Genomic DNA, 27172 nt, shown 5'->3' with positions numbered 1-27172 from the left:
CATTCGGGTCTTCCTGTTCATGCTCAGCTCTCAGCGTGAACACCCGCAGGGAAGCCAGCCCCGATGCTCAGCCCAGCCTGGGCTTCCCAGACCCCGTCCCTGTCCCTCGGGTTCTGGGTCATTCCGCTTGCTCATTTGTAGATGTTCATTGGCTGGTGTCCCCAGGTAGGAGCCGCACCTGTCTTGCTGCCCTATGCCTGCCACAGTAGGTGCTCGGTAGGCGCTTGACTAGCTCTGGTCATTAGAACAGCCCCGTTATTCCTGCCGGCTCCCTCCTAGAGCCTCCTGGAGCCCTGGGCAGGGGGCGGGGGGCTGCATTGGTTCTTCTTCCCAGGGACTCCCCAGTGCATGCTCAGCACTTAGCACATCGTAGATGCTCAGTAAGTATTTCTAAATCCATAACTTCATTGCCATCACCTGTTTGTCCTCTGCTGCTAGTCTTCAAGCTCTGACGGGAGGGGCTGGCTCCGTTCCATGTCCCCCACTGCCGCCCTCACCAGGCAGAGCGCTTGCACGCGTGGGGGACCTCACGCCCTCTGTGATCATGGTTCACAGCTGCAGTTGGCATCTTTCCAAGAAAGGGTTTGAGGAATTGCATGGGGTCGTATTCGAAACCGAGTTCTTTTGTAGGCAAATCGTTTCCTGGGCAGAGAAAGGAGATTGTCCAGCAGAGCGATCCCCCTACCTCAAGTCTGGGGCGTCTGCGTGATGCTCAGCAGAGTGCATAGTCGGAAAGCTTGGGGTTCCTGGATAAGGCCCCTGCCAGTGGCCCCCGACCCCGCAGTCCCCTGCTGTAAACGGGAGGCGCAGGCGGGCCCCGTGGTGACTCACTGGCACGTTTGTGTGTTGTGCAGCGCTGGAGAAGAAGATGGCCGGCAGGCAAGGCCGGGAGGAGCTCATCAAGAAGGGTCTGCTGGAGATGATGGAGCAGGGTAAGTGGGGCCCGGAGGCCCGGCGGAGGCGGAGCGGCTATCGGGGCGCCCAGGGCCCAGGTGCAGGGGCTGGGCCCCAGCGGGGCCTCCCCAGGGGTCGTTCCCTGTCAGGCCCGTCCTGAGGTCCAGGCCACCTCTGCACTGGGCACGGAGCTGAGAGTCGTCCTCTGCCGGGCGGTGCGGCAGGCTGGCCCTCCGTCCTGCTTTCCCCGAGCTTTTGGCGTTGGCTTTCGTTTCGAGTTCCGTCAGGATCCCCGACTCGGGCAGGTGGTTCTGACTCACGCGGCCCTCTCGTACCCTGTCACCCTTGGGAAGCATCGACGGTGTCCTGCACGCGGACCCGTCCCATTCCTTCCCTGCGCCCCCAGCCCCCGCACTGGTGCTTACCCCACGCTGCAGATGAGGAACGTGAGGGTCTGGGGTGGCTTGCTCCGGGGTCACGCAGCTCAGGGCCCGGACACCGTCCACACCTCTCCGGAGGTCTCCCCACGGGGCGTGTGCTTGCTGGCCGATTGTTCACAATGTTCTGGAGCTCCCGCCTGTTCTCGCGCGCTTGGGGGTGACGAGCCACAGGGCTCGGGTCCTCACGCACACCTTCCGTGCTTGGTCCTTCTCGGAAACCCAGGTGTCTGCAGACCTCGCCGCGGCCGGGAGCCCCCGCGTCCCAACCGGGGGGCCTGGCCGTGTGCAGTCAGCTCCCCGAGGCTGTGCGGGCACGTGGAGGTCCTGGCATCGGGACTGGGAAGGGGCCTCAGGAAGCCGGGGGTCCCGGTGCGAGCGGGCTCGGCCTCTGCCTCATTCCTCCTCTTCAGCTGCAGAGGGACGGGTTTTCATGATGCCACGTTCCTGGGAAATCTGCCCCCGAAATCGCTCCCTCCAGGGGATGGAACTTCACGCGTGAGTGGGGTGCTTGGTCCCGGGTGCTGTGGCGCTCAGGTGTTGAATGTCTGACCCTCAGATTTGGGGGACTGTCGTTGCTGATGGACGTGTGGGTTGTTTGAGTCAGAATGAGACAACGCAGCTCTAAAGCCCGCATTTTGAGTACGTCGCCAGCAGACCTTCCTGCGGACTCTGGGGAAGGGAAGGGCAGGGAGGGTGAGAGCAGCCCTGCCGCGGCTCACCTTTCACCGCAGGAGGTGTTTGGTCAGTGGATGGAGAGGAAGCCGGGGTGTGGGTTGGATTCCTGTCAGAGAAGCAAGGGGAGCCTTGCAGAGGAGGGCTGTGCTTTTCCTCAACTCTGAGCCTTGTTAAAAGATGTCGTCTGAAGGATGGACAGGCCACATGGAGCCCGCAGTGTCCGGCCTCGGCTCCCAGCGTGTCATTTGCCAACCCCCCAGGCTCGATCCCACTGTGTCCCGCTGAGTGATTATGAGTCGGGAGCCAGGTGGGTCCAACACCCAGTGTGTCCTTCCTCGGGGGTTGGAAATGCGCTCCTGGACGGATGCCGTGGTCAGTAACCCCACAGGCCAACAGAAAGTCACAGCCCAGCTGTGTCACACCCAGAGAACAAGACGCGTGGCCCTGACCCCACCCGGGGGGCAGGGTGTGATGTCTCAGTGGGACCCCAGGACATCAGAAAGGGCTCCGGAACCCACTGGTCATTACCGCCACCTGGGGACGCACCCGCGAGCGGCTCTGGGCTGGGACGCAGGCACCTGTACTTCATAAGCCCCCCAGCTGCCTCGGGCAGGGGCCACCAGGGCTGAGAAGCGGAGAGCTGGAGAGCGCAGGGTGGGGGCGGGGCCCATCTTCCAGCCCCCTGCAGCAGCGGGAGCAGCGGGAGCAGGGCCCAGCGTGGAAGGGGAGCAGGGGTGAGGTGCAGGGAGGTTGGAGGGGGGGGCAGGTCCCACAGAGCCTGGTCTCTTCCCTGAACTCCTGGTGGGTGTTACGCCCAGGGCCAAGCAGGGTGCGGGTCTGCAGTGGGCCTGCCTGGGGTGTCGCTAAGCCTGTTAGCAGGGTGGTAGGGGTGCTTCCGGGAAGGGGCCTGGGGTCAGGGAGAGGAGGGGGACGTGCTCTTGTTCTGTAAGCCTCTGTCCTGCATGTGCCCTCCCCGGAGTGGCAGGGACAGCGGATCCGGGGCGGCCGTAGGGGGCAGCAGCCCCATAGGCTGAATACCAGCCTGCACTGGTGTTTCTGCCCTGTGGGTGCTCAGGAAACGCCTTCTGCCCTGGGGGCGGAGGCCGGCCCTGGCTTGTCCCAGTATTTCCGCTGGTGGCTAAGAATCCCTGGTCGGGCTATGGGCCCCTCCGCCTCTGCGCTGGGAGTGGAGCAATGAGCCCCTCCGCTCTGCTGGCCTGTGTCTGGGGTAGGGGTGGGGCGTGATTCCCCATCCCGGGTCTGGATGAAGGACGCCTCAGTGGCCACCACCTGGTCTCGGCCAGGCCTGTGCCTGCAGCCCGAGTGCCTCCCTGCCGGCTCCCCGGCGGGGCGGGGGCGCTGACCACGGGCTTGGCCAGGGACGCTGCAGAGGTGCCCCAGACCTCACACTTGAGCTTCCGTGGCCAGAACGAACCCACACCCAGCTCGCACCTCCTACCTGGCACCTGGGAGTTGGCCCACAAAGCAGTCAGCAGCAGGATGGTGCCCCCAGGCAGCGGGGGAGCCCGGGGGGCGAGCCTGTGTCCCTCTCTGGGGCTGTTGTCTTCTGATCCTAGGAGCCCGAGCATTACATCAACCAGCCTGACCCACCCCTCTTGTTCCGAATAGCCTGGTGGTCTGTCGGAAGCTGGGAGGGACCCGTGGCTGCTGTTAAACACATGGGGGGTGGACCAGGCATGGGTGGGGAGGAAGGACGTGACCCCCTCCCCCGCGCCTGTCTTCCCTGCTTTGGTCACACTCCTCTGACTCCTCAGTGATGGGTGGGGTCCGGCCAGCCCCCCCCAGGCTCCTCCATTCCGTCCCTTGCCCGAAGGCAGCCAGTAAGGGGCCTGCATGCTCCTCCATCTTCATGCATGTGTGCACTTGGCTTTCTCCTAACTGAAGGAATTTCGTCCTCGACCACGGGAGAGGAGATGGTTGTCTCCCCGGTGCTGTGTTCGGGGACCTGGGAGGCACGAGGTTTCCTTCCTTGGCGGGGATGGGGGGTATTGGGCAGTGACAAATCACATGTGTGTGGTTCTGTGTGGCAGGGACGCCGCCGGGGGCAACATGTGCATGCGCGCGTGTGTGTTTGTGTGTGTGTGCACGCGCGCGCGTGTGTGTGTGTGTGTGTGTGTGTGTGTGTCTGCGGGTGACGGTCCCGGGCGCCGTGGCTGCTCCGTGTAACACAGGTGCTCCCCTGGGTGCCCCCGCAGCACTCGGGGTCGGGTGGGCATCTGACAGAACGGGCTGGGAGGGAGCGCTGGCTGAACAGTGAGGCCCAGGGGACAGCCACCCACAACTCCCCCCCGCCCCGGCTGGCGTTCCTTAGCAACGGCCCTGCCAGCAGCGCTATTTTGGGAACTGTAACTTTTCATTGAACAGGATTGTGAACGGGAGCTCTGAGCACCGTCCAGAAGAGTCCTACAGGTGCCCCAAGCTGGGCGCACGTGGGGGATGCTGCCACGGCCTGTCTGCTAGAGACCACCGGGCCGGTGGCAGGTGCGGACATGTGGGCCTTCCTGATTCAACGTTCTGACCGCTGTCTGGTTGGTGATGATGACGGTGGGGTGGGGGCGGTCACTGGCACAAACCGCAGTGTCGTCACCGGCAGGAGGTGGCCTGTCCTTCAGAAGACCAGGAGTCCGCCTCTCTAAACGCCGGGTTCCAGCCTTGCCTGGCAAAGGTGTGCTGTCGTCAGACTCGGTGCTTGCGGGGTGCCCTTGCTGGGCCTCTGGCGGGGCACAGCGTGCCATCCGCGCCGGCCGGCCTCTGTGCCGCGGACCCTGTAAGCTGAGGGTAGAGCCCGTCCTGGCCGTGTGTCGATGACGTGGAAACCGGCCCGGAGCAAGGGAGGGGAGGAAGCCCGGTTTTGGGCTTGAGCTCTGTGACCTTTCATCGTGTCCCCCACTGTGTTCTCCCAGCCGGCGTCTGCATCTTCCCCTGGGTCGGCGTTGGTTGGTGAACTCTGGCTGCTAGTCGACAGGCCAGACCTGGCCCAGGACCAGGTTTTGGAAGGACCTTGGGCTGCGTCAAGGTTTTTAAACTTAAAGCGCTTTCTGTAAAAATAAAAAAATAAAAAATTGAAGACTTTCAATTTTGGGACCAGATGGCATGTGGGCCACAAAGTCTAAAATACTAGCCTTCTGCTCTTCTTTTGGGAAAGGTTGCTGAGCCGTCACCCGGACCCTCTGGTCGGGGACACAGCTGCGGAGAGGAGCCCTTCCCCGCTGCACATCTCCAGACTTGGGCCTGGCTGACATTTCTGCCCTTCCCGGGGAGAGGGCTGTGGCCTCGGGGGCAGGAGGTGCTGGGCCATGGCGGCCACTCCCGTCCCTGCTGGGTCACGTGCGCGGGCTGGGCCCACGTCCTGGGGGCAGCGAGGGCTCTGCAGGGGAGCCCGTTGCTCTCACCTGGGCGCCTGCCCCCAGCCTGGGCCCCGGACAGTCCGTCCTTCAGCGTCATCAGCGGCAGTTAGGGTCGTGGCAGGCACATGGCATCTTTTCTGCGGGGGTGCTTTGTAGACGCACCCACTTACTCCCCACACGGGTGCCGTGAAGCCCGCAGTGATGTCATTCTCTCCTCTTTTCCGAGGTGAGGAAGTGGAGGCCGGAGAGGCCTGCCATGGGTTGGGACGCGTGGGGAGCGAGACCGTCTCCTTCTTGGGCCACTCTGGGGGTAAGAGGGACATTGTTGGAGGCCCAGAAGGCAGCGGGTGGGGTGAAGGGAGCGCTGATCTGAGGTCGGCACCTGCCCCAGGCCCCACAGTGATGGGAGGCAGTGGTCCCAGGCCAAAGGCTTGTGACCCTGCAGCGCCGATCTGCGCGGGGTGGCCTCGTGCACACCATGTGGCATCTGGGGGGGCATGCGGGGTTCCATGCCCAGTCTGCTCTGCATCTCGGAAGTGGTTATCGTTTGCTGGCTGTTTCTAAGCCCGGACCTGCCATCTGGTGGCCGTGGGACTGGACGCGTTGTGTCCCTGAGCACCATGTCCTTCTTGTTAAGTCGGGGGCTGGAGGTGAACGATCCCTCCCAGGCCAGACCCTCAAGGACTCCAGCCACGGCGCCCAAGCAAGGGGAGGCACGGAGCCCTCCCTTCAGTCCTCCCGGAAGCCTGGGTCGTATCTTCGGAGGCCTCCCGTCTGCACTTACCGACTCCCTGCTCTGACCCGCTTCAGCCTTGGGCTTCCAGTGCCTCCGCGTGAGCCAGCCGGGGGCAGGGATCGACTCTTACTCCCCGCCGCCTTCCTGGGGTGGATGCAGGCCTGGGCGTACCGTGGGTGACAGCGGTTTGTGTGTGAGGGGACCGATGTGAAACAGTGGCACAGAAGTGGACTGGTTACCTATAGCCACGAGAATGTTCTGTAACCCCCGTAGCTCCTCGGGGCAGACAGCTGCCGGTGGGTGTCGTCCCGTCTGGGGCCGGTCTCTGCTGGCTGGACAGGAGCAGCCCTGTTTTGTACATCTGCCTTTTGTCCCTAGCCCGCTGGCCCGGTGCGTCCCGGCAGCGAGGACAGGCGGGGGCTCGATTGTGGGGGTGTGCGAATGCTTCTGAAGTCACTGCTGCTTCAAGGCCTCGTTGGCCAAAGCAAACCAGAGGGTAGAGGCCAGCATGGGAATGGGGGGTACCGCGGGGGTGCCGATGTGGGTGGGGCTATGGCCAGTCTCCCACAGGCAGGTAGTGGGCAGAGGCTGGGGGGCTGGGGGTGCGGCAGTGCCTGGGCCTCCTTAGGAAGCCCAGATGTGGAGAGGGAGTCCGGGGAGGTGTGGGGAAGAGACGGGGTACCATGCCGGGGCCTGGGGTGCCACTCTTCCCAGGAAGGCCCCTTGCACGATTGAAGGCACATAGGGAGAGAGATGGGGGCTCGGCTGATGGCTGGATTTCCTTGCAGATGCTGAAAGCAAAGCCTGCAGCCCCGACGGAGGGCCCCGGGCCGCACAGAGCGAACCCTCCACCCCCAAGCAGGAGACGCTGACTTCCGATGAAGCCCCGCCCGGAAGTCCTCTGGCCACGGGGACGGACCCCTCATCCCTGGACGAGCCGCTGTCTTTGGACTCCCATTGTGACGACACAGGTACTGGCCACGACCGTGCCGGGCCAAGCTGCTGTGGGGACGGCCGTTGGCCGGGGGAGGCCCCCTGGGGTAGCATTCTCGGCCCCTGTGGTTGGGTTTCAACACTCGCCAGAGCATTTTCCGCTCCTGGTCTTGGCGAGCCTGGCACAGTCAGCAGGTTGTAGGCGCCTGGAGACGTTCACAGGGGCGTCCCCGTTTCATTCGTCCTGGGACAGGGTTGCATGCCCCTGCGAACTTCCGAACGGGAAAATTCTCTCCAAGGGAGCCAGGGCCCAGTGGGAGCACCTTAGTGGAGCCCCAGGCTGTGGGGCAGGTTGAGGAAGAGGGACCTCCCTCGTGGCCCAAAGCCTCCGCAGGGGCTGCCTCCCCGGCAGCGCCCGTCGCCCGTGCCTGCCACACAGCGCCCGGGGCCTGGGGGTGCTGCTGGGGTGCCGGATGCTTCTCTCAGCTCTCGTCTCCGTGGGGCGTGCTGGGGGTGCTGCTCAGAGCCCCCTTCTAGCCTCCAAGAGGTGGGAAAGGCGGTGGTTCCTATTCAGGGTTGTTTGGAGGTAAGAGGAGTCGCCTCGGGTCTTCGCTGGGGCCGGTGGGCCGCCAGGCGCGGCTGAGGGAGCAGGTGGGGAGGAATGGGCGGTGGAGTGGCCACCCGACGCGAGCCCATGCAGGAGCCCCTGGTGCTTTGAAACTCCCAGCGCTCTTCTTCGGACCCGGGAGCGGAGTTTTTTATAGAAAAATGTGTTGGGCGGGAGTGGGGGGGGCTTTTCCCCCGTGACATTGGCAGCTATGAACGCGTCAGGCCTGGTCTCCACCCGTGCGGGAAGCTGGAAGTCCAGGCTGCGTGGACGGGCCGCCGGGTTCTCAGGCTTCAGAGGCGGGTGGGCGTCTCTTCCCTGTGGCCTTCCTCTGCCACCAGAGCCCTGCGTTTCCCCAATGGCCCTGGCCAGCGGAACCCCTCGAGGGTCGGCGGACCCCAGCCAAGAGCTCTGCTCTGCCTTTCCTGGGGGTACCTGTGTCTCTCTCTGGTTCCACCCCAGCCTGGGGATGTTGTAGGAGTTTGGGGTCTGAAGGGTTGTGACCTTTGGGACTGTCCCGGGGTCCCCAGGCCTCAGACTCCATCCGAGGGGTGGCTGGCGAGCCCCGCCCTTGGCCACAGAGCCCCGCTCTGTCGGGGTACTGCTCCTGGTTCCCTGCTGGGGCGGGGCTCCTCTGCGGCCGGTTCTTTGCACCCGGTCCCTCAGCACCCGCCAACCTCGGTGCTTCCTTTCTCTGTGCGCTTGGTTTAGAGATGGGGTTCTTAAGAGCAGGGTTGGTCTGTGGAGAGCACAGATTCGTATTAAGGACTTTCTTCCAAGTAGGATGTGCTGTCGGTCGGGGCTCATAATGGCAAACATATCTGGGTCCCGTCCTCACCCGACCCCGCGCGATGGGAGGAGGTGAGCAAACCTGCAGACCCCCTTGAGCGAAGTCCATGACCGTGGGTGTGCCCGCGGGGCTCCTCCCTGAGCCTGGGAGCTGGGGATGAAAAGGCATTGGTCGGGCAGAGGGGGCAGGAAAGAGCATCCCTGAGCTGGGGAGGAACCTTGCAGAGACTGGAAACAGGGTCCGCAAGCTGCTTCTGCACGAGGCCACGGAAGTGTCTGTCCCCTTTGTGTCAGGTTCCTGATGAAACCACTTCCCTCCTCCGTGTAGCCCAGGAGCAGCCACAGAAGACTTGCGAACGAAGGCACAGGCTCTGCCCGTAAGCCTTCTCTCCAGAAGCAGCCCCCAGGCTGAGTTTCGGGGGCTGCAGTTAGCCGGGGAGCAGGGCAGACCATGGCACTTCCATAGAACGCAGTGTCGGTGCGTGTGGTCAGAGCCAGGATAGGATGGAGAGAGAGAGGCTGAAGGCGGTTGGAACCGAGGGGATGGAGAGGGAGGTGGGGGCCCAGGGGATTTGCCCTGTGGGAGGGCACCAGGCTGCAGGGCAGGCCAGCACCTGGGGAGCGAGCGAGACCACCGTCTCTGGTCAGTGTGGGGCCTCCTCCAGCCACTGGACTCCCCCATTCCTGCCCTCCGTGGGGTCCTGAGTCCCTGGGGCAGGAGAGAGAGTTTATGCAGTTGGTACCGGGAGAAGCACTAGAAAACTCAGCAGTGATGTTTGCTCTCGGTTAGCACGAGGCGAATGGGTTTCTCGTGGAGGGTAGTGAAAGGTTTGTGTCCTAATAGAGAAGTTAAAATGAAAAGTGTAAGTTCATGTAGCAGAAAATGCAGCAAACCAAAGTACAGAACATGGAGAAAAGTCTGAAATGTCTGAAGGGGGCAGGTTGTATGCAGGGCTCTGTTCTAAGCACTACGGACGCACCAGCTCGTGTAACCTGGGGATGGAGTTAGGGAACTCAGCAACGTGCTTGATTTCCGGCCAATCCGGCCTTGAGACGTGGCTGAACGCTCGGCTTGGCTGTGTGACGGCGGATAAGTCACTCAACCTCTCTGAGCTGTGTTCTCAACTGTAAATGAGGACAAGACCACACCACCTCTCAGGGTTGCTAAAATGAGGGAATCCTCAGGAATCCCGACTCTGTCCTGACACACCCCAAGGACTCTGTAAGTGCTTGCCGCTGGTAATGGTTCTCGTGGTCCTTAGAGTAAAAGCCTCTCTCAGGGACGAATGCACATAGCACACAGGACCCAGCTGCCCGCACAGGTCTGAGGATGTGGGTCCACCTGCATTTTGCTACTGAGCAGGGGAGGGAGGTCACCGCCGGGGTCTTGGGCAGCCCTGGGGCCTGGAACTCTGCATCAGGAGCCCTGGCTGCCCCTGGGGCCCCAGGTCGCTGTGGAGAAGCCTGGCCTCGAGCAAAGCCCTTCGGGGAGGGAGCACGTTATATCTAACAGACTTTAAACTCACTGCTTAAAAAATTGCAAGTCAGCATTTAAAAACAAGATTTCACCCAAATCTTCATGCACAGCTGGCTTCTTTCCAACCATCAGTGCCACCCCACCCACCCCAGGTCTGGTGTTCTACTACAGCCGTGGCCGCGGGCCGTACCCCTGCACGGCCCACCTGTCCGCCCTCGCCCGGCCCATCCTGTGGAGGGCAAGAGCCTGGTCTGTGGAGCCACCTGAGCTGCCACAGGACATCCTCATGTGGCGAATGCAGTGGCCCCTGCCTCCATCCGTGGCCTCAGTTCCCCACTGCCAGCCGCTGTCTGGAAGCAGGTGCATTTCCTCCTGACATGTCAGTCAGTCAACGGTGACCGAGTGCTCAGTCCCAGGCCCGCGGCCTTCCCCTCACCGCATCTCCTCACGTCGGCTCATATCCTCTCCCGTCACAAGAAGGGTGAGCACAGCCCAGTGAGATCTTCTGAGAGAGCGACCACGTTCACAGACCCTTTTCTCCAGGACGTGGTTATCACGGTTCTGTTCTGCGAGTTATTGTGACTCTCCCTGGCTGTGAATTGCACGTATCCGACAGGCACCTGGAGAAGAAGACTCGGGACCTGTCAGCTTCGGCGTTCTCCGTGGTTCTAGGCATCCAGGGGGTTCTGGAACGTGTCTCCCACAGATAAGGGCGGCTGCTGTAGTTAAGACACCATGAGGTCCCAGGTCTGCAGGGCCTGAGGCAGAGCTCGGGTGGGCGGGCGGCTGTGATCTGACTCTCTTCGCCTATCAGTCTTGTCCCTACACCAAGTCTTGTCTCCTTCATGTCAGCACCCGACGGAGGCACCTGCTTGTGGCCCGTCCCTCTGTGCTGTCAGTGATGCCTCACAGAGAAACCCGGATTGAGCAGCGACTGTAGCAGGGCAGAGCTCGAACCCAGGGCAGGGGCTGGGCTCTTTTCTTGGATCCAGGAAGTTCATGGAAATGTCCAGCAGCCCAGAATGGGATGGCCTTGTGTCCCCAGGAACCCCCTGGGGACTTCTGTGCTGTTCACTGTGTCCTGGAGGGTTAGCTTTTTTTTTTTTTTTTTTTTTTGTAAACAGCGGACTTCTGCAGACTTTGCGGGGGAGAGGGAAGGGCCACACGTGTGTCAAGAAGCTCCCAGCTTCAGAGGCAGCACTCCTTGGCCGGGTGGGAACACCCCAGCTGGGTGTGTGGTTTTCACAGGCTCCCAGCTGCTGTGTGGGTTCGGAGGGGAGCGGTGGGGGTTCCCTCCAAACGTCACAAAGATTCTGACCATTGTTTTCTTTGACCCTCAGTTTGAGTTTGGTGGTTGGGGTTGACTTCGGACCCTTGTATTTAGGGTGATTTTGCTTTTCTTGGTTTTATGCGGATGCTGTTATAGCAGCAACATAGCATTTCCTAAAAAAATCGAGAAGGATCTGTTGTTTTGGCTTTGAATGGGACGGGTGACTGTTCTGTGTTTCTGTGGCTGGCAGGGGCTGAGCTCTGGCGTGCCTGTGAGGGCACTAGTTAAAAAGGAAAGTGGCCTTCAGGAAGGATGTACTTTGTTCATCATATTTCCTTAAAACCCGGCTTTTTTTTTTTTTTTTTTAAAGCTGAGAAAGCAGAGGCCCAGAGAGATTGTTGTTCATCCAAGACCACAGAGCCCGGAAGTGGCCAGCTACAGCTTGATCTCCAGACATGCTTTTGTCCGTGACATTCTGCAGCCCAAACTAGCGGCAAGCAGGGGATACACCTTCCGCCCGCTTCTGGAATGTTCAGGAGTGTGGGTTTTTTCTGAAGTAGAGGTGGGGGTGGTGACGTGGAGGCTCTAGGTCAGACCTGGCTGCCACCTGTGTCTGACGGCGCGCTCAAGTGTGCCACCACCGTTAACCCAGAGTCCAAGCGGAGACCTCCTCTCCCTGACCGGTGGCCACACTTCCCCACTGCTTAGAACCTGGGCTCAGCCCCTCAGACCAGCTGTCCAGCTGAGACCGAGGACATGCCAGGTGTCATTAGGGTGCAGTGGAACTGGACACAGCAGCTGTCCCCCAGCCCACCAGGACCTTCCTGTCACACTGGTCACTCCTGGTCTTGGAATGTCTCTAGCGGGTGACAAATGGGCTCAAAGGATGCCCACCACCTGGACAGCACTCCCAGGCTGACAGGCAGCGTGGAGCTCAGTGTCTGTGCAATTCTCTTGTCTTTTGCCTGCCAAGCCTAAAATACGGACTCTGTCCCTGGACGTCAACAAAAAGTTTATCAGATGCTGCCTAAGAAAGTACGTGGGGGGACACGGAAGTAATGGAATAATTTGGTAAAATGTGCTGTTAAGTCGCGGGTGTGCGAACTTGGCTCAGCTTCGTCCCTCCCGTTCATCCTCTACCCGGAGGTTTGCAGCATGACACGGGAGCGCTGGTTGAGGGCGCAGCGGGTGAGCAGCGACCTCTGCTGGCGGGAGCGAGCACGAACAGCCCCGGGGCAGGATCCCAGACGTGGGGAAGGTGGGAAAGCGGACATTGTCTTCATTTTTTTTTTCCTGACTTAGCAACTAAGACATTAACGGATTCTGACTTAACGTTTAAATTCTCATTTAATGTTCCGATTTCAACACGATTGCAAACTATAATGGTGGCTGCACACTCACGTGATCTGTAGGGGAAAGGTGTAGGCTGAAGGTGTTGGGGGCATCTCTTTCCCAGCCTGGGGAGCCCCAGACAGATCAGGATCGGGGACATCGGGGACTGTGTGTGATCAGCTTGGATGAGCTCTGTGGGGAGATGTTGGGGGGGTTTGGTGAGACCTGCTGGTGTATTGGGTCCTGGGGCTGTCAGAGCAGAAGAGGGGGACCTACATGTCACCTTGGGCTGGTGGGGAGGGAGGACTTCCATAGAGCTGTTAGAAGCTCACCCTGCATCTCTCTCTGGTTGAGGGGGTAGGGGCTGTGACCATTGACTCCCTCCCAGAAGTCTGCAGCTGCCCTGTGTAGCGCAGTACTCAGTGGCTGCATGACTACTTAAATTAATTAAAACTAAATGAAATTTTAAAAAATCAGCTTCCCAGTCACACTGGCCACTTGTCAGTTGCTCATTGGCCACACATGGTTGGTGGCCTACTGAAAGGGACAGGGAGGAAACCTGTCCAGCATCTCAGAAGGTTCTATTGTGGCACATACCCACTCTGGGCACAGGCAGGGAAGTTTTGCTGTTTGAATTGGTCAGCCTTCTGGACTCTGCTGCACCAAAAGAGACACTCTGGCCTGCAAAACCCTTTATGGAAAAAGTTTACCAACCCCTGGTTTCAATAATGGATTTGGGGCAGGCTGCATAGCAGGAAGGAAGAGAGCCCTGGAGACCATTGCTGCGGTCCAGGCAGAGGCTGTGGAAGCTTGCACAGGGAGGAAAGTGGACGTGGCTGGGAGTTATTTTGGAAGTAGACCAGCCAGGATTGATCTGTGAATTACATACAAGGGCCAAGGCATTGGGTGTCCAGTGTGGCTGCTCAGCTGGTGTGTAGGAAGCCTGGTGAAGGATCTGTCTGCTTTAGTGCTGTGTCTGTGGCTCCTGGAAGGCTGCCTGGACCCTGTAATAGTTTCAGGATTGCAAATGTTTCAGGACATTTGCAAGATGGGTGGATGGATGATGGATGGACAAGTGTGGGAGAGGGAAGCCTCGGGAAGGCTTTCCCCTGGGAAATCAAGAGATGGGTTTGGGAATGTTTCATTTTGTCTTTCTGACCTTCAGATGGAGATGTCACAGTGGTTGATAATGTACGAGTCTGGAGCTTGGAGGGAAGGTCAAGGGTTGACAGAAAGATGGGATTGATTCTGAAGCCAGAGGACAGGATGGGAGAGTTAGAGCTGTTGCCTGAGGGCTGGGTCCTGGGCAGCCTATGTATGCTGGTGAGAGACTGAGCATTTGTGGTCAGCATGATGGAGGGGACCAGGGACAGGTGTCTGGAAGCTAAAGAGAAACACATTGAACTGAGGACAGCTGAGACATACCAAGTGGACCTGCCCTGGCTGACACAGGTGTGGGGACCCTGACCTAGGCTGCTCAGTCTTCCTGTTAACCTTTTCCTCGGCAGCACAGCCAAGGGAACAACTGCGGCCAGGTCATACACTGCTCACCTTGTCCAGACCCCTAGGGCCCAGAAACTGGCCTATCCGTGTTGTGCCACGAGAGTGTCCCAGCCATGGAGTCAGCCATGGAGAGTTAAAAGACAGAAACGGTAATGACATGGGACCCGTGGAATGTGCAGTGTCCACTTGTGAAGTTTGGCCAGCGCTGTGTGTTCAGCACCGCGGACAGCGCCCCGCCCTTCGGGACTCTGCCTGACGCCTGACCCTCACTGTGACTTTAGGACCAGCTCTACCAAGCTGTTTCTGATGAGTGTTTGTGTCCTCCTCCTCAGCTGGTCTTATAAAAAAAAAAATAAGGTGAGATGTATACAGGCATCGTACTGGGCATCTTGGGTGTGTTCCGAGAAGGCAGGGAGCGCTGGGATCTCGGGTGGGCACAGGGATCCTGTATCAGGGAAGAGGGAGGCAGTATGGGGTTTCAGGGACCATTGTGTTTGAGTCAGGCAGCCAAGAAGTGTGCCCCACCCCCAACTGAAGGCCTCCGGTTCCCCAGGGGAGGAGGAAGGTGAGGAGCTGGGGGGAGGAGTCTGAGGCAGAGCTGAGCCGACAGTGGTGGACACTGGGGCTCCTCTATCATCTTTCTCCTGCAGTACTCACGGGGCGGGACCTGGGGGGCAGAGGCCTCATGAGGGAGCTAAATGGAAAGGAAGTGGGGCAGAGGACTTGGGGGTGCCTGTGGGGTGGGTGGTGTCGTGATGATCGGTAGAACTTGATCCGGATGAAGGGAGACGTGAACATGGACTGGGACAGGCCGGGCTGGTGCTCAGGGAGCAGCAGGAAGGAGCGGGAGCGGCCGCAGGGCTCTGAGCAGGCGGACTCTTCCTCACCGCTGGACCGCCCGGCCTCCCGTGCCACCTGCTGGGACCTCCATGCCAGGGCCCGGGGCTGTGGAAAACCAGACCCGCAAAGTCAGTAGCTGCTGAGCTGCTCATCTCATCGTTACTTCCTGTTTAACCCCTGCAGCGACCCCATGGGGGACTCCTGGTGTTTGTCATCAGATGTCACCTGTGGGTAGATGGAGGCCCAGGGGGTTTTAGTGAATTACTGGGATCGCAGTGCAGCAGCTGATGGGAACCTGGGCATGTCTCCTTCCGAATCCTGTGGCCGTCGCCATGCCCTGGTCAGGTGGGAGCCGGGACTTTGGCGCCACCGGCTGCGTGGGGAAAGTACAGAACTACCTGCGCTCTCGAAGTTCCTAATTCCCCTTCCCCTCCTCCCCTTCGGTCCCTCCCCACTTCCCCCTTTTGACTTCCAACAGTTCATTGACCTCTGAACTCACCACAAGTCAGGTCTATCTATATCTCTGTCCGCTGTGCCTGTTGCAATCCCACCCAGCCCAAGCCTCCTTACTGTCCTCGCTCACGTCCGCCCTGGCCGGAGGAAGAGTAGCTTATCAATGCTGTTTTGCCTTTGAACCAGCCAAGATGCCGTCCGCATCCAGAGGTGAAGAAGCAGACGCCGCCGGCAGCCTCCCGCCAACCACGGACGAGCCCTCTCAAGCCGTAGCTGGGTCTGACTCCCTGGACAGTCCTCCCAGAGCCCTGGAGAGATCCGTGGGCCAACTCCCCAGCCCCCCGCTGTTGCCCACCCCACCGCCCAAGGCAGGCTCCCAAACCACGAAAAACGTCACAGGTGGGTCCGCAGGTACACGTCCTTCCATTCATCAGCGCATGCTCTCGGCCTGGGGGGCTGCCACGGCGGGCGGGCTCTCACACTTTGCTTTTGGGGTCTGGGCTCTGGGCGGGTCTGGGGAGCAGAACGGGAGGCAGGAGGGCAGTTCTTAGCAAGGAGCTCTGGTTGTCAGGAGTCGACCCCTTGGGCTCCCTCGAGCGAATGGGGCAGTCTGTCAGCTGGGGTACAAGGTGTCTTCTAGAGCCTCATGCGGAAGGTGCAGCCACCCCCAGAATGAGGACTGTCTGTCTGTCCGCCTGGGTGTTCGGGTGTCCTCTGCTCCGTGCCCTCCTCTCCCTCCATCTTTCTCTCTCACGGTCTCGTCTCCCCCGTGAGCTCCGTCCTGCAGGGCAGAACCAGACATAAACACTGGCCTGTCGGGCGGAGATCCGAGAGGGGAGCACGGCCGGGCGGAGGCCCCGAAAGGCATCGGCTTCCGTAGCGTTGGCCACACTGGCTGAATAATCCCAGACGTGGAAACATTGGCTTTTGGAGTTTGGGCATTTCTTGTGCCATCACGGGTAGAAACAGGAGACAAGCCTGGTCTCGAGGGAAAGCAGGTCCTTTCGTAAGAGGTGACTCTCCCGAAGAGTAGATGATCCCCCGCTGCCTCGGGGGGTCGCGGGCCAGGAGAGCACGCGGATGGCAGACCTGAGCGACTCTGACCTCGGCCCTCCTTGCCGCTCTGTCCCTCTTGCTGGGTCACAAGGAGGCCCGGGTACACATCGCCTGTTCCTAATGCACGTGCCAGCCTCTCGGGGGAGGGGGTGTGTGCTCAATTCATAGTTAAAGAGACAGAGGCTCGGGGGCTCCGGCAACATGCCCCGGGTCCCATGGCTAATGGAGACTCGACCCCACTTCTGGGCCTGAGGCTTGTGACACCCCCAGCCCCGCCATAGCATTCTTCTCCTTGCTTCCCCCGGCAGTGCCGACCCCAGCCCCGCAGCAACGTGCACCTTGCCTTCTGGTACCCGCCACATCCCTTCACCTTGCCCCAAGGGTTGAACAGTGTCCCCTCAAAATTCACTTCTATCTGGAACCTCAGAAAGTGGCTTTCTCTCTGGCGAAGGGTCTTTGCAGACATAATTACATCAGGAACAAGAAGAAATCATCCTGCCTTCATGTGGGCCCCAAATCCAGTGAGAACGTTCTTACAAGTGACAGAAAAGGACACAGAAGATGAGGGGGAGACAGAGGTCGGAGTGACCTGTTTGCAAGCCAGGGCATGGTAAGGCTGGCCAGTGGCCACCAGGAGCTGGAGGGAGGCTGGCATGTTTCCCACTCAGCCCTCAGAAGCCTCTAGTCCTCCTGACCCCTGGGTCTTGGACTTCTGGCCCCGACAACCACAAGAGAATGAAGTCTTGTTGTTCTGAGCTACCCCGTTGGTGGGATTTGGTGACCGCAGCCTAGGACCCCACCGGCCCCCCACCAGATCCCAGACAGCAGCCTGGGACCCCCACCAGGCATACAGCAGGTGCTCAGTGAGTGCACGCGGCCGCAGTCGGTGGAGCAGATGCGTGTCCCGAGCCTCGCCCGCCTGGGACCCCACCAGGCATACAGCAGGTGCTCAGTGAGTGCACGCGGCTACAGTCGGTGGAGCAGATGCATGTCCCGAGCCTCACCCACCTGCTTCTGCATCTCTGGGAAGGAGTCCAGGCCTGCAGGTTGCTGGCGATAGGGCCCCCAGATGAAAGCGTTGATTAGGCTCTCACGGTCCTGTGTCTTGCTCCTGTCCTGTGATCAATTTCTTCTCCACCCGTGGCGACCTGAAACCGCTGGAAATCCATCCGACCGGGCACCGTCCAGCACGTTTTCTTCTGGCTCACCTGCAGTTCGCTCTGGTCCCGGGGTAGCTCACAGCCCGAGATGACCCGTGTCCGCCGTGCTCGGGACGGACCCGGCCGCGGGCCACACGCTCCCCTATGGCGACTGCTTGCTCTCACAGCCGAAATTCTGGTTCAGGGCCTCAGGTTCAGCACCCCGACTTCCGCCCTCTGCTTCCAAGGAGCTCCAGAACATAGGGGGGATTGACATGGGGGCGGGACTAGGAGCCGCGAGAGTACAGGCGGGCGGCTTTGGTGCTTTTTAACCGCTGAGAATGCATTTTGGTGACGTGTCTGTTTTCTCCCTTCTATCTCTTCCTCTTCTTTTCGGGGAAGCTTCAGCGTGGGGCGCTGGGTGGCAGCAGAGGAAGGCCCCTGACCTGGGCTTAGCTGGGACCCAGGGGGACAGCAGGTACAAGCCCAGTCCCTAGGAGACGCTTTCTTGTCTGCGACGGTGCCCCCAGCCTCCAGCAGAGGTCGGGAATCGTCTCCACGCCCCCAGGCCACTCACAGACTTGCTCTGCTGGGTCTGTTTGGGGTTTAAGTTGTTTTAATGGGTTGCCAGCATTTTAAACGTTCACATACGTTTAAGTGTTAAATATTAACATGGGAAACCACGTAAACTTTACCCGTCATCCGCGTGTTGGGCTCCCCTTGACCAGTCTTCCTGTCCGCAGCCCCGAGTGCCAGCAGCCCCGAAAAGGTGGGCATGTACTCTCGCTGGCCGAAAACCTCGCCCCTGTTTGTAGGAACTGCGTTAGGTCCATTGACTCACCTGTGTCTCACCTGCCTGGACCTGGGCCCCGTGTGAGTGAACCCCCCTCAGGGCAGAGCTCCTGCCCAGCTGGGGCACAGCTGCCCCTCCACACGGGGGTCCCGTAGCCTCTGCCAGCTACACTCAGACGCGTCCCAGTCCCAGCCCCTGCCACACCCTGGAGGCACAACTCGGAGTTGGCTTCGGAGCCTGGTTCCACACCTGAGACACGGGGAGGGCGAGAGGCGCCCTGACCAGGCTGGGGGAGGTGGGCCGGGAAAGGGGTCAGCAGAGCGGCATGGGGGAAGCACTCACTCCGTGCGCCCGTGGTTGGTGGGGTGTGGAGACCCCCTCAGAGTCCCGGCTAAGTGAGCCCAGGCAAGGCACGTCCCCTCCATCTCCCTGGGCTGGGAACGCCTTCCTAGAAGGTGTGGAGTAAGGATTCCAGGCAACAGCAGGGCATCGCCTCCTTGGGGTGTGGTCCCCAGGACCAGCAGGGACAGAGGCTGGCGGGGATGAGCTAGCGGAGTGTGGACAGCTGGGATGGTCTGTGGGCCACACTCGGGGTAGAGCCCCCACCTGCTCTGTCGGACTCTGGCTGGCACCGTGTCATCCCTTGGGTGTCTGTCCGCTAAGAGGGTCCTGCTGAGAAGCCTCGCCTGAGCCCTGTCACCAGCCCACCTGCTCCCGCAGCCCTGGCCTGAGCCCATCTCTCCCTAAAACCCTTGTGTCAGCTTTCTGTCTGCCTTTCCTTCCTGGCTCCGCCCGACCGGCCTCGAGGCCCATTGAGAACAAGGCCTGGGCTGTTTGGTGCTTGTGAAGAAGGAGAAATGACGTGTTTCAGTGAGACTTAAAGTTTTCCTTCTAGGCGTGCGTACGCGTGTGTGTGTTTATTGTCACCGTCCACCTTCTAGGATTGCGTCAGAAAGGCTTTGTCTTTTACGGAGTGGCTTAGATCTGTGTGTGTCTCTCTCTTCCTGCTGAGGCTGAAAAGGGAGTTGGTTTGTTTGTACCCCATCAAACAAATTGATGGAGCCTGGAGGCTGCGTCTGCAGAGACCAGTCTGGGAGCGAGTCTGTGTACGAACACGTAACACATGCCAGCCCCCACCCCCCACCCCAGCTGCCAGGCTCCTGCTGCCCTGTCAGGGAGCTCTTGGCCCATTTAACAGACAAGAAGGCTGAGGCTTTGAGAGTTCAGGGGGCTTGCCTGGGTGGCTGGGTGGGGGGGGCTCTTCCAGCTGGTAAGTAGCCGATGGAGACCGGAGGCCAGATCTATGTAATGAGCAAACCCCTGCTTTCGGCTGCCCCGAGCCCCCGATGCTGTGCAGGGCTTGGAGTGAGCATTCCGAAAGTAGCTGTTAGGGAGGGCAGCCTCACGTTCTTAGGATGGACTTGAGCAGCTCTTTTCTGAGTCTTCAGACTTGTTTCATGTAAATGAATGTCTGTTGCACACGTATCAAGTGCCAGGCCTGGGGGTACAGCAGTAGGAAAGGCAGATGCCGGCCCTGCCCAGAGGCGCAGTCAGGAGAAGGACAGACCCCATGAAGGAATTCATGCCAAGCGGGAAGAGAGGGTGTCAGGGCTGCCTTGATTCCCAGGGGCAGGTATGGTGGACTCTGCACAAGGGTGGGGATTCACAGAAGGTCTCCCCAAGGAAGTGAGATTGGTGCAGACAGGGGAAGGGAAAAGCATTCCAGGAAAAGGGAACAGAGTATGCAAAGGCTCAGAGTAGAGCGTGTGGTTTCCTCAAGGACTGGAAAGATCCTCCTGTCCTAGAGTGAAAAGAGCTTGATGGGGATAGCGGAGGAGATGAAGCCAGAGCACCGAGCGGGGCAGCCTATGGGGCCCTGGAACTAGGCCGGGAGCCTAGATGCTGTGCCGAGGAAAATGGGAGCTGCTCGCCTTCCTAATGCTCCCACCGGGTGAGGTACGCGGGGAGGGTTGGGAGGAGATGTGAGGAAGCAGGGACACTGGTAGGTCCAGGCTGAGCGACCCCTGCCGAGCTGGGGGAACTGTGCTGGTTCCCACTATAGGAAGTGTGGCTTCGGGAAGCCAGATCTGTAGCAGAGCTTCAGGAAGGAGGGTGGCCTGTGCCTGAGACCTTGCCGGGAGCCGGTGGAACTCAGCTCCCAGGGTTGGAGGCCGGAGGGCCCATGGGTGGATCTGGACAGGGGTGAGCCCTGGCTCTGGCTCTGGGGGCAGGGGACCTGGCACAACATCTGAACAGGGTGTGAGGGTCCCCCGGCCAGGGGCTGTGTCCTCTGCTCCTGGGCTCCTGTCTTTTGCAGACTCCTTCCTCCCCGCTCCCAGAGACTCACGTTCCCGCTGGTCCCTCTCACACTCCAGGCCAGACTGCGCTCTTCCAAGGCCCTGGTGGGAAGAGCGCTGACCCTCCCCTCCGAGGACAGCTGTCCACGCCCACGGGGTCTCCACATCTCACCACTGTCCACCGGCCGCTGCCCCCCAGCCGTGTCATTGAGGAGCTGCACAGGGCGCTGGCCACCAAGCATCGCCAGGACAGGTGAGGCCCTCTGCCCTGCTGGTACAGAGACCTGGGTGCCCGGATCCCCGTCAGCCTTGTACTGCGCACCTGTGTAGTCACACACACACACACACACACACACACCCCGCTGGACTGGTCTCTGTACACTGCTGTCACAGTCTTGAAATTGTGAATTTTTGGACAAGAACCCCACGTTTTGATTTCCTACCGGGCTCTGGTCTTGGTTGCCACATTTTGGGGGAGGACATTCTGGGTGGGAGCCTGGCTGTAGAGCCCCTGGGTTTCTCCCCGGGGGGCCCAGGGAGGGCAGGCGCGCCTGTGGAAGAGAAGCAGCTGTCACACTGCCCCCGGACCCTGAAGACTTGCAGGTTTCATTAGGCAGGAGGATAATTAAGCCTGCTCTTGAAGCTTCTAGTTTTACCTTTGGTCTCACATGTCCGTACACAGAGAAGGAGAAGTGGTTGATAGAGGGCAAAGCGGACAGGTAACGGGACGCCCGTAGGGCTGGGCAGAAACGCCGCTGGAGCGCAGCGCCCTTGCCCGATCCCGGGTCGTCCCGGAGCCCGAACTGTGCGGTGCGGAGTGCGGTTGCCCGTCTGCGTCCCTCCCCGCTCCGCCCCGCACCGCGCGTTGTCCACAGCCGGAGCCCGTGCGCCCCTGGGGCTGCTCGTCCCGTGCCTTCGGACAGAAGCTGGGCGCCGCGCGCATTTGGGGACCACCTTTGCAGTCTCCTCACAAGCCCCCGGGTCGGCTGGGCTGGGTTCTGCGCGGAGGCGGACAGCGTCCAACCCCAACCGTCTTCTGATTCAGTTTCCAAGGAAGGGACAGTAAGGCGTCCCCGAAGAAGCGGGCGGACGTCCGCCTGTCGAGAACGTCCAGCGTGGAGCGGACCAAGGAGAGGGAGGAGGCCTGGAGCTTCGATGGGGTCTCGGAGAGCAAGCGGGCCGCCGCCAGAGGGTCGGAGGAGAACAAGGAGAACTTGATCGTGAACTCGGAACTCAAGGACGACCTGCTGGTGTATCAGGACGAAGAGGCGCTGAACGACTCCATCATCTCTGGTGCGGAGCTGTGGGAGCCAGCAGGGCGGGGCGGGGTCTGGGGCCGGAGGGGGGGGTGGCGGGGGTGGGGGGGAATTCAGGCTCCAGGGGGGAGGGGCGGTCAAGGGCCTGCCCCCTGGGCGATGGGAGGGGGACGCTCCTGAGCGGACAGGCCCTGGCAGGGACTAGGGGGTGCTGAGTGGACCCGTTTTACTTTGGTAACTGCATCGTCATTTTTGAATGTCTTTGAAAACACCTAGAAGAGGCTCGGTAGTAAGTTCGAGAGCGGGCTGCTCAGGGAGACCCCGCGCACAGAAGTACAGGTGCTACTCTGAGGTCCAGTGTTTGGGAAATAGAGCAAAAACTGTGCCAGGAGAGCGAGCTGCAAAAATTGTGCCAGGAGAGCGAGCTGCGGCGGAAGGAGGAGGGAGAGAGGGCCAGAGTCCAGCGGCCATCCCCGAAGTCGTGCCCTCCGGCCGGCGCCTACTGCTGTGGGAACACACGTTCTGGAGGCCAGCAGAGGCTCAGCTCCAGCTCTGTCCCCCCAGTGTGCTCCGGAGGTCAGAGGGCGTGCTCCGTCCTGCCTTGAGGACATGGGCTCAGGGAGATACAGCATCGCAGCCCCCCTCCCCACAGTGGTGAAGGGAGAGGAGGTGCCAGCCAGGCTAAGGGAGCACGGAGAGGGGACAGCGCCCTCTCCTTGCCTGAGGCTCGGTCTCATGCTGACTGTCACCACCGTGGGCAGAGCTCTGGGTAGAGGCACCAGGGACCCAGCCCAGCAACTTGCTTTTTCCTTGGGTGTCTGGTGGCAGATGGGGAAGGGGCTGATGTTGACCTTAGCCCTGGCTGGTCCTGGAGGGATGCGGGCATCGGCACCATGAGCTGGTTACGTGAGGTGTCAGAGGGCAGCCCTGGCTGTCAGCCGTCCTGTCCCTCCACATACCTCTGAGCCTTTCCCACCGTGGCCAGCGAGGCATTTCCGGGAGGGGGTGCCAGCGCGTGTGAGGAGCTCCAGGGTTCTGGGCGCTGGGAAGAGGCTGGCTTTGATCGCTGAGCCAGAAACATGGAGCCAGCCCCTGGCCAAGGGCCTCCGGGTGCATCACAGGAGCCTGAGCCTGTGGACTTCCCCCAGCTCCCCCGGCCCCAGAACTCTCTTCCTCGAACACCTGTCAGCCTCTGAGGGAGGGGGTCCCGCGGGAGATCTCTGAGAATGGCTGGTGAAAGTGGGGAAGCCAGTCTGGTGCAGGTGTCCCCCAGGCTCAGCACCAGGGACGCTGGGGACGTGTCCTGTGCCTTGGAGGGTGTTCAGCAGGATGTCTGACCTCCACCCCCCTGGGCCACGCTCCCTCCAGCTCCGGGGCTGGATTCTGTCTGCCCCTCAGCTGCTGGCGGCTCGAGGCTCTCCTGGGCTCGGCAGCGGCTCCCCGCAGTGTCCGCGGTCGCCTCCCTTCTCCTCTTCTCCCTGGATCCTCTCCCTTTCTCCCATCCAAGTACGAACCAGGCCCGATCCTGCTTGGCTGCCGAGATCGCACGAGACAGGGCATGTTCAAGGTGGTGCGGCCATAGACACGCCCTCTCCTTTTATGATGGGGCCCCTAGTCACTCGATGTAGGGCTCATCTGCATAATCATGGGTGCATCTCCTCATTTTGACATCCTTAATTACATCTAGAAAAACAAATCGCCTTTTTTCCCAAATAAGGTCGCATTCACAGAGACAGGGTACACATGTCTTGGGGTCACCATCTCTGCCAGTCACTCCCGATGGCAGAACATGCTCCTGGCTGAGCCGCCGCGGTCTGATGGACACAGCGAGGGGAGAACTCCTTCTGGAAACACTGTTGCTAACGTGCGCAGGCTCACCCCACGCTGCCCAGGAACGTGCTGCACTTCACTGTTTCTGCAAACCCGGAGACAAGTGTCTGCACGTCTGGCCCCTCCTCCGTGCCCGCCAGTGTTCTGGACAGTTCCCCGTGCAACCTGTTGTGGGCTGGGCTTGCCTTACACGCCGTCAGGAATGTCTGGAGAGTCTAGTCTAATGCCAGTCGAGCCTCCGGGTGTTCCTGCCGGGTGCCTGATGCGGGGCTCCCAAAGTGGAAATCCAGTGTGGAAAGTGGGTTCCTTGCTTTTATACATTCCCCTGTGTGTCTTATTCTTTCCAAGAACTTCTCCGATAAAGTACTTGAAGAAAAAAAATTCTATTTTGGTTCTAGAAAAGTCTAGAAGTGTTACTTTTAGAAGGACAGTTACAGCAGGCAGGGTCCCTGAAAGTAGTCTGCTTTGCCTGGTAGGACAGTAGTGACAAGGGTCAGCTGTTTGCTTCTCTCGGGTTCAAGAAGTGTCCCGGGCATTGTCATGTCCCACATGAACATTCCAAGGATGTGACACCCAGGGTTCTCTAGTGAGGTGACGTCCTACACATCAGCGAGAGAATTCTATTTCTTAGAGCTGGTGGTGGCCTCACCCCAGGCAGGTTACCTCATGAATCAGCCGGAAGACTGTCCCACTTGACTCTTTGTAGTGAAACAGTGCACCTGTCGTACTCGGAGTCTGACAGTTGGATTTCCATGACAATGAAGTGTCTTGGTCAACACAGAGAGATATGTGACAGGCTGTCCTGTGGTGGGCTCAGGAACCTTCATGGGGTGTGCCGTCAGTGCTGGGTAAAAACAGGACACCGAGAATGTTCTCGGGTTCATCAAAGGCGAATTTTTAGGATTTAATTTTTAAAAAGTAGTTGTAGGTTCACAGGAAAATCAAGAGAAAGTTACAGAGACTTCCATGGGTCTCCCCAGCCCTGTGCCCTGCGTGGCCCCCCTGTTACGAGTGTCGCTCACCGCAGTGGTGCATTTGTGATAAATGATGAACCTACGGACCCCTCGTCCCCCCAAAGGGTTCTCTCTCGATGTTGTGCCTTCTGTGGGTTTAGACAAATGTACCAGGACTTGAATGATGTCATTCAGAGAATTTTCACTGCTCCAGAACTCCTCCATGGTTCCCCTGTGCATCCCTCCCACCCCGCAACCACTCATCTTTTTTATTGTCCGCAGTTTTACTTTTCAAGAATGTCACATAGATTTGGAATCGTATAGTGAGTCTCCTTTCCAGACTGGTTTCTTTCACTTAGTAATATGCAGTCAGGTTTCCTCCGTATCTTCATGGCTGGAGAGTTCATTTCCTTTTAGTGCTGAATAATACTCCGTTGTCCCACTGTCTGGACGGATGGCTGTTTATCCATCCCCTTCTGAGGGACATCTTGGTTCCTTCCAGGTTTTGGTAACTATGAGTAAAGCTGCTATAAAAACTCCTGTGAAATTTCTCTTGTGGGCATGATTTTCACCTCCTTTGGGTAAATACCAAGGATTGAGATTGCTAGATTGGTGTGGTAGGACTATGCTTAGTTTGTAAGAAACCATCAAACTGTCTTCCCAAGTGTCTGTGCCATTTTGATTCCCAGCAGCATGAGTGAGCTCCCGCTGCCCCATGTCCTCGCCAGCATCCGGTATGGTCAACGCTCTGGATTCTGGTCCTTCTCAGAGGTGTGTGGTGCGATGTCATTGTTTTAATTTGCGTCCCCCCAATGACCTGTGATGTGGAGCAACTCTCCGCACGCTCACTTGCTGCTTGTCAATCTTCACTGGTGAGGTGTCAAGGTTTTGGACCTGTTTTTTAATCAGATTATCTGTTTTCTTAGGGTTGAGTGTTAAGAGTTGTTTATATTTTGGATGGCCTTCCTCTATCAGATGTAACTTGTACAAATATTTCCTCCTGCTCTGTGTCTTGTCTTACTCTCTTGATGCTGTCTGTCAAAGAGCAGAAGTTTCTAATCGAGTCAACATTGTTGATTATTTTTATCCTGGTCTGTGCTTTGGGCAGTGTATCTGAAAAGGATTCACCATACTCAAGCTCACTTAGGTTTTTCTCATGTTATCCTCTAAGAGTTTTATCATTTCGAATTTTACATTTAGGTGCATGACCTATTTTGTGATGGTTATATGGCCTGTGTTGATTCTTTTTTTAAATTAATTGGTTTTTAATAGATTATTTGTTTATTTGATAGAGACAGCGAGAGAGGAACACAAACAGGGGGAGTGGGAGAGGGAGAAAGAGGCTTCCCGTGGAGCAGGGAGCCCGATATGGGGCTCAATCCCGGGACACTGAGATAATGACCTGAGCTGAACACAGATGCTTAACGACTGAGCAACACAGGTACCTCAAGATTCTTCTTCTTCTTCTTTTTTTTTTTTTTGAATAAAAATGATGTCCATATCTAGCTAATTTGCTAATTAAAATTTATTTAATTTAGAATTTTAATATTTCACTTTAATATAAACATTTAAAATTTAACAACTTAGCATTTTTAAACTTTTTTAAGTAGGCTCTATACCCAGTGTAGAGCCCACTGCTGGGCTTGAACTCATGGTCCTGAGATCAGGGCCTGAGCTGAGATCAAGAGTCAGATGCTTAACTGACTGAGCCACCCAGTCAGGGGTCACCCTAAAACTTATTTAACCATTTAAATAATTGTTCTTAATATATTACTGAAGATTTTTGCATCTGTGTTCATGAGAGATATTGGTTTAGAGTGGGTTTTTTTTTTTTTCCTGTATTGTCTTTGTCTGGTTTTGGTATTAGGGTAATGCTGGTCTCAGAAGGAGTTAGCCTCCTATCTTCAGCTTCTGTCCTTCCCAAGAGATTGCAGAGAATTGGTATAATTTTCTTAAAATTTCAGTAGAATTCACCAGTGAGATCATCTTAGCCTAGTGCTTTTCTGTTTGGAAGGTTATTAATTACTGATTCAATATCTTAGATATAAGCCTGTTCAGAAAATCTGTTTATTCTTGTGATTTTGGACAGATTGTGTCTTTCAAGGAATTGTCCATTTCTTCTAGGTTATGAATTCTGTGGGAATGGAGCTGTTCATAGTATTTCTTTATTCTTTTAATTAATGTCCGTGGGATCTGTAGTGATGTCTCTTCTTTCATTTCTGATATTAGTAATTTGTGGTCTCTTTTTTCCTTAATTATCCTGGCTGGAGGTTAATAATTTTATTGATCTTGTCAAAGAGCCATCTTTTGGTTTCATTGATTTTTTTTTTTTCTCCTTTGATTTGCTGTTTCAGATATCACCGATTCCTGCTCTGATTCTTACTTCTTTCCTTCTTCTTGCTCTGGATTTAATTTGTTCTTCTTTTCCTAGTTTCCTAAGGTGGAAATTTAGATTACTGATTTTAGATCTTTTTTCTCTTCTAATCCATGCATTCAGTGCTATAAATTTTCCTCCAAGCTCTGCTTTTACT

At 58.3% G+C, this 27172-nt stretch overlaps 1 protein-coding gene across 7 annotated transcripts in view; it reads left to right on the top strand.

Annotated features, from left to right (window-relative positions):
- The window catches only part of PHACTR3 (phosphatase and actin regulator 3), a 220428-nt gene that overhangs the window by 135967 nt on the left and 57289 nt on the right, over positions 1-27172 (top strand). For 4 of the 7 annotated variants that reach the window (XM_059132907.1, XM_059132912.1, XM_059132906.1 and 1 more), the window contains exons 3-7: positions 855-932; positions 6902-7084; positions 15504-15728; positions 20681-20855; positions 21648-21895. In XM_059132907.1, coding sequence (XP_058988890.1) covers positions 855-932; positions 6902-7084; positions 15504-15728; positions 20681-20855; positions 21648-21895 — 909 coding nt within the window. The remainder of the gene's footprint in view (positions 1-854; positions 933-6901; positions 7085-15503; positions 15729-20680; positions 20856-21647; positions 21896-27172) is intronic. The other 3 variants (XM_059132909.1, XM_059132908.1, XM_059132913.1) reach the window with 2 other exon arrangements.

Source organism: Mustela lutreola, chromosome 9, assembly GCF_030435805.1.
Source record: "Mustela lutreola isolate mMusLut2 chromosome 9, mMusLut2.pri, whole genome shotgun sequence".
NCBI lineage: Eukaryota > Metazoa > Chordata > Mammalia > Carnivora > Mustelidae > Mustela > Mustela lutreola.
Note: the sequence above shows the minus strand (reverse complement) of the source record. Positions and strands in the feature narration are given on the sequence as shown.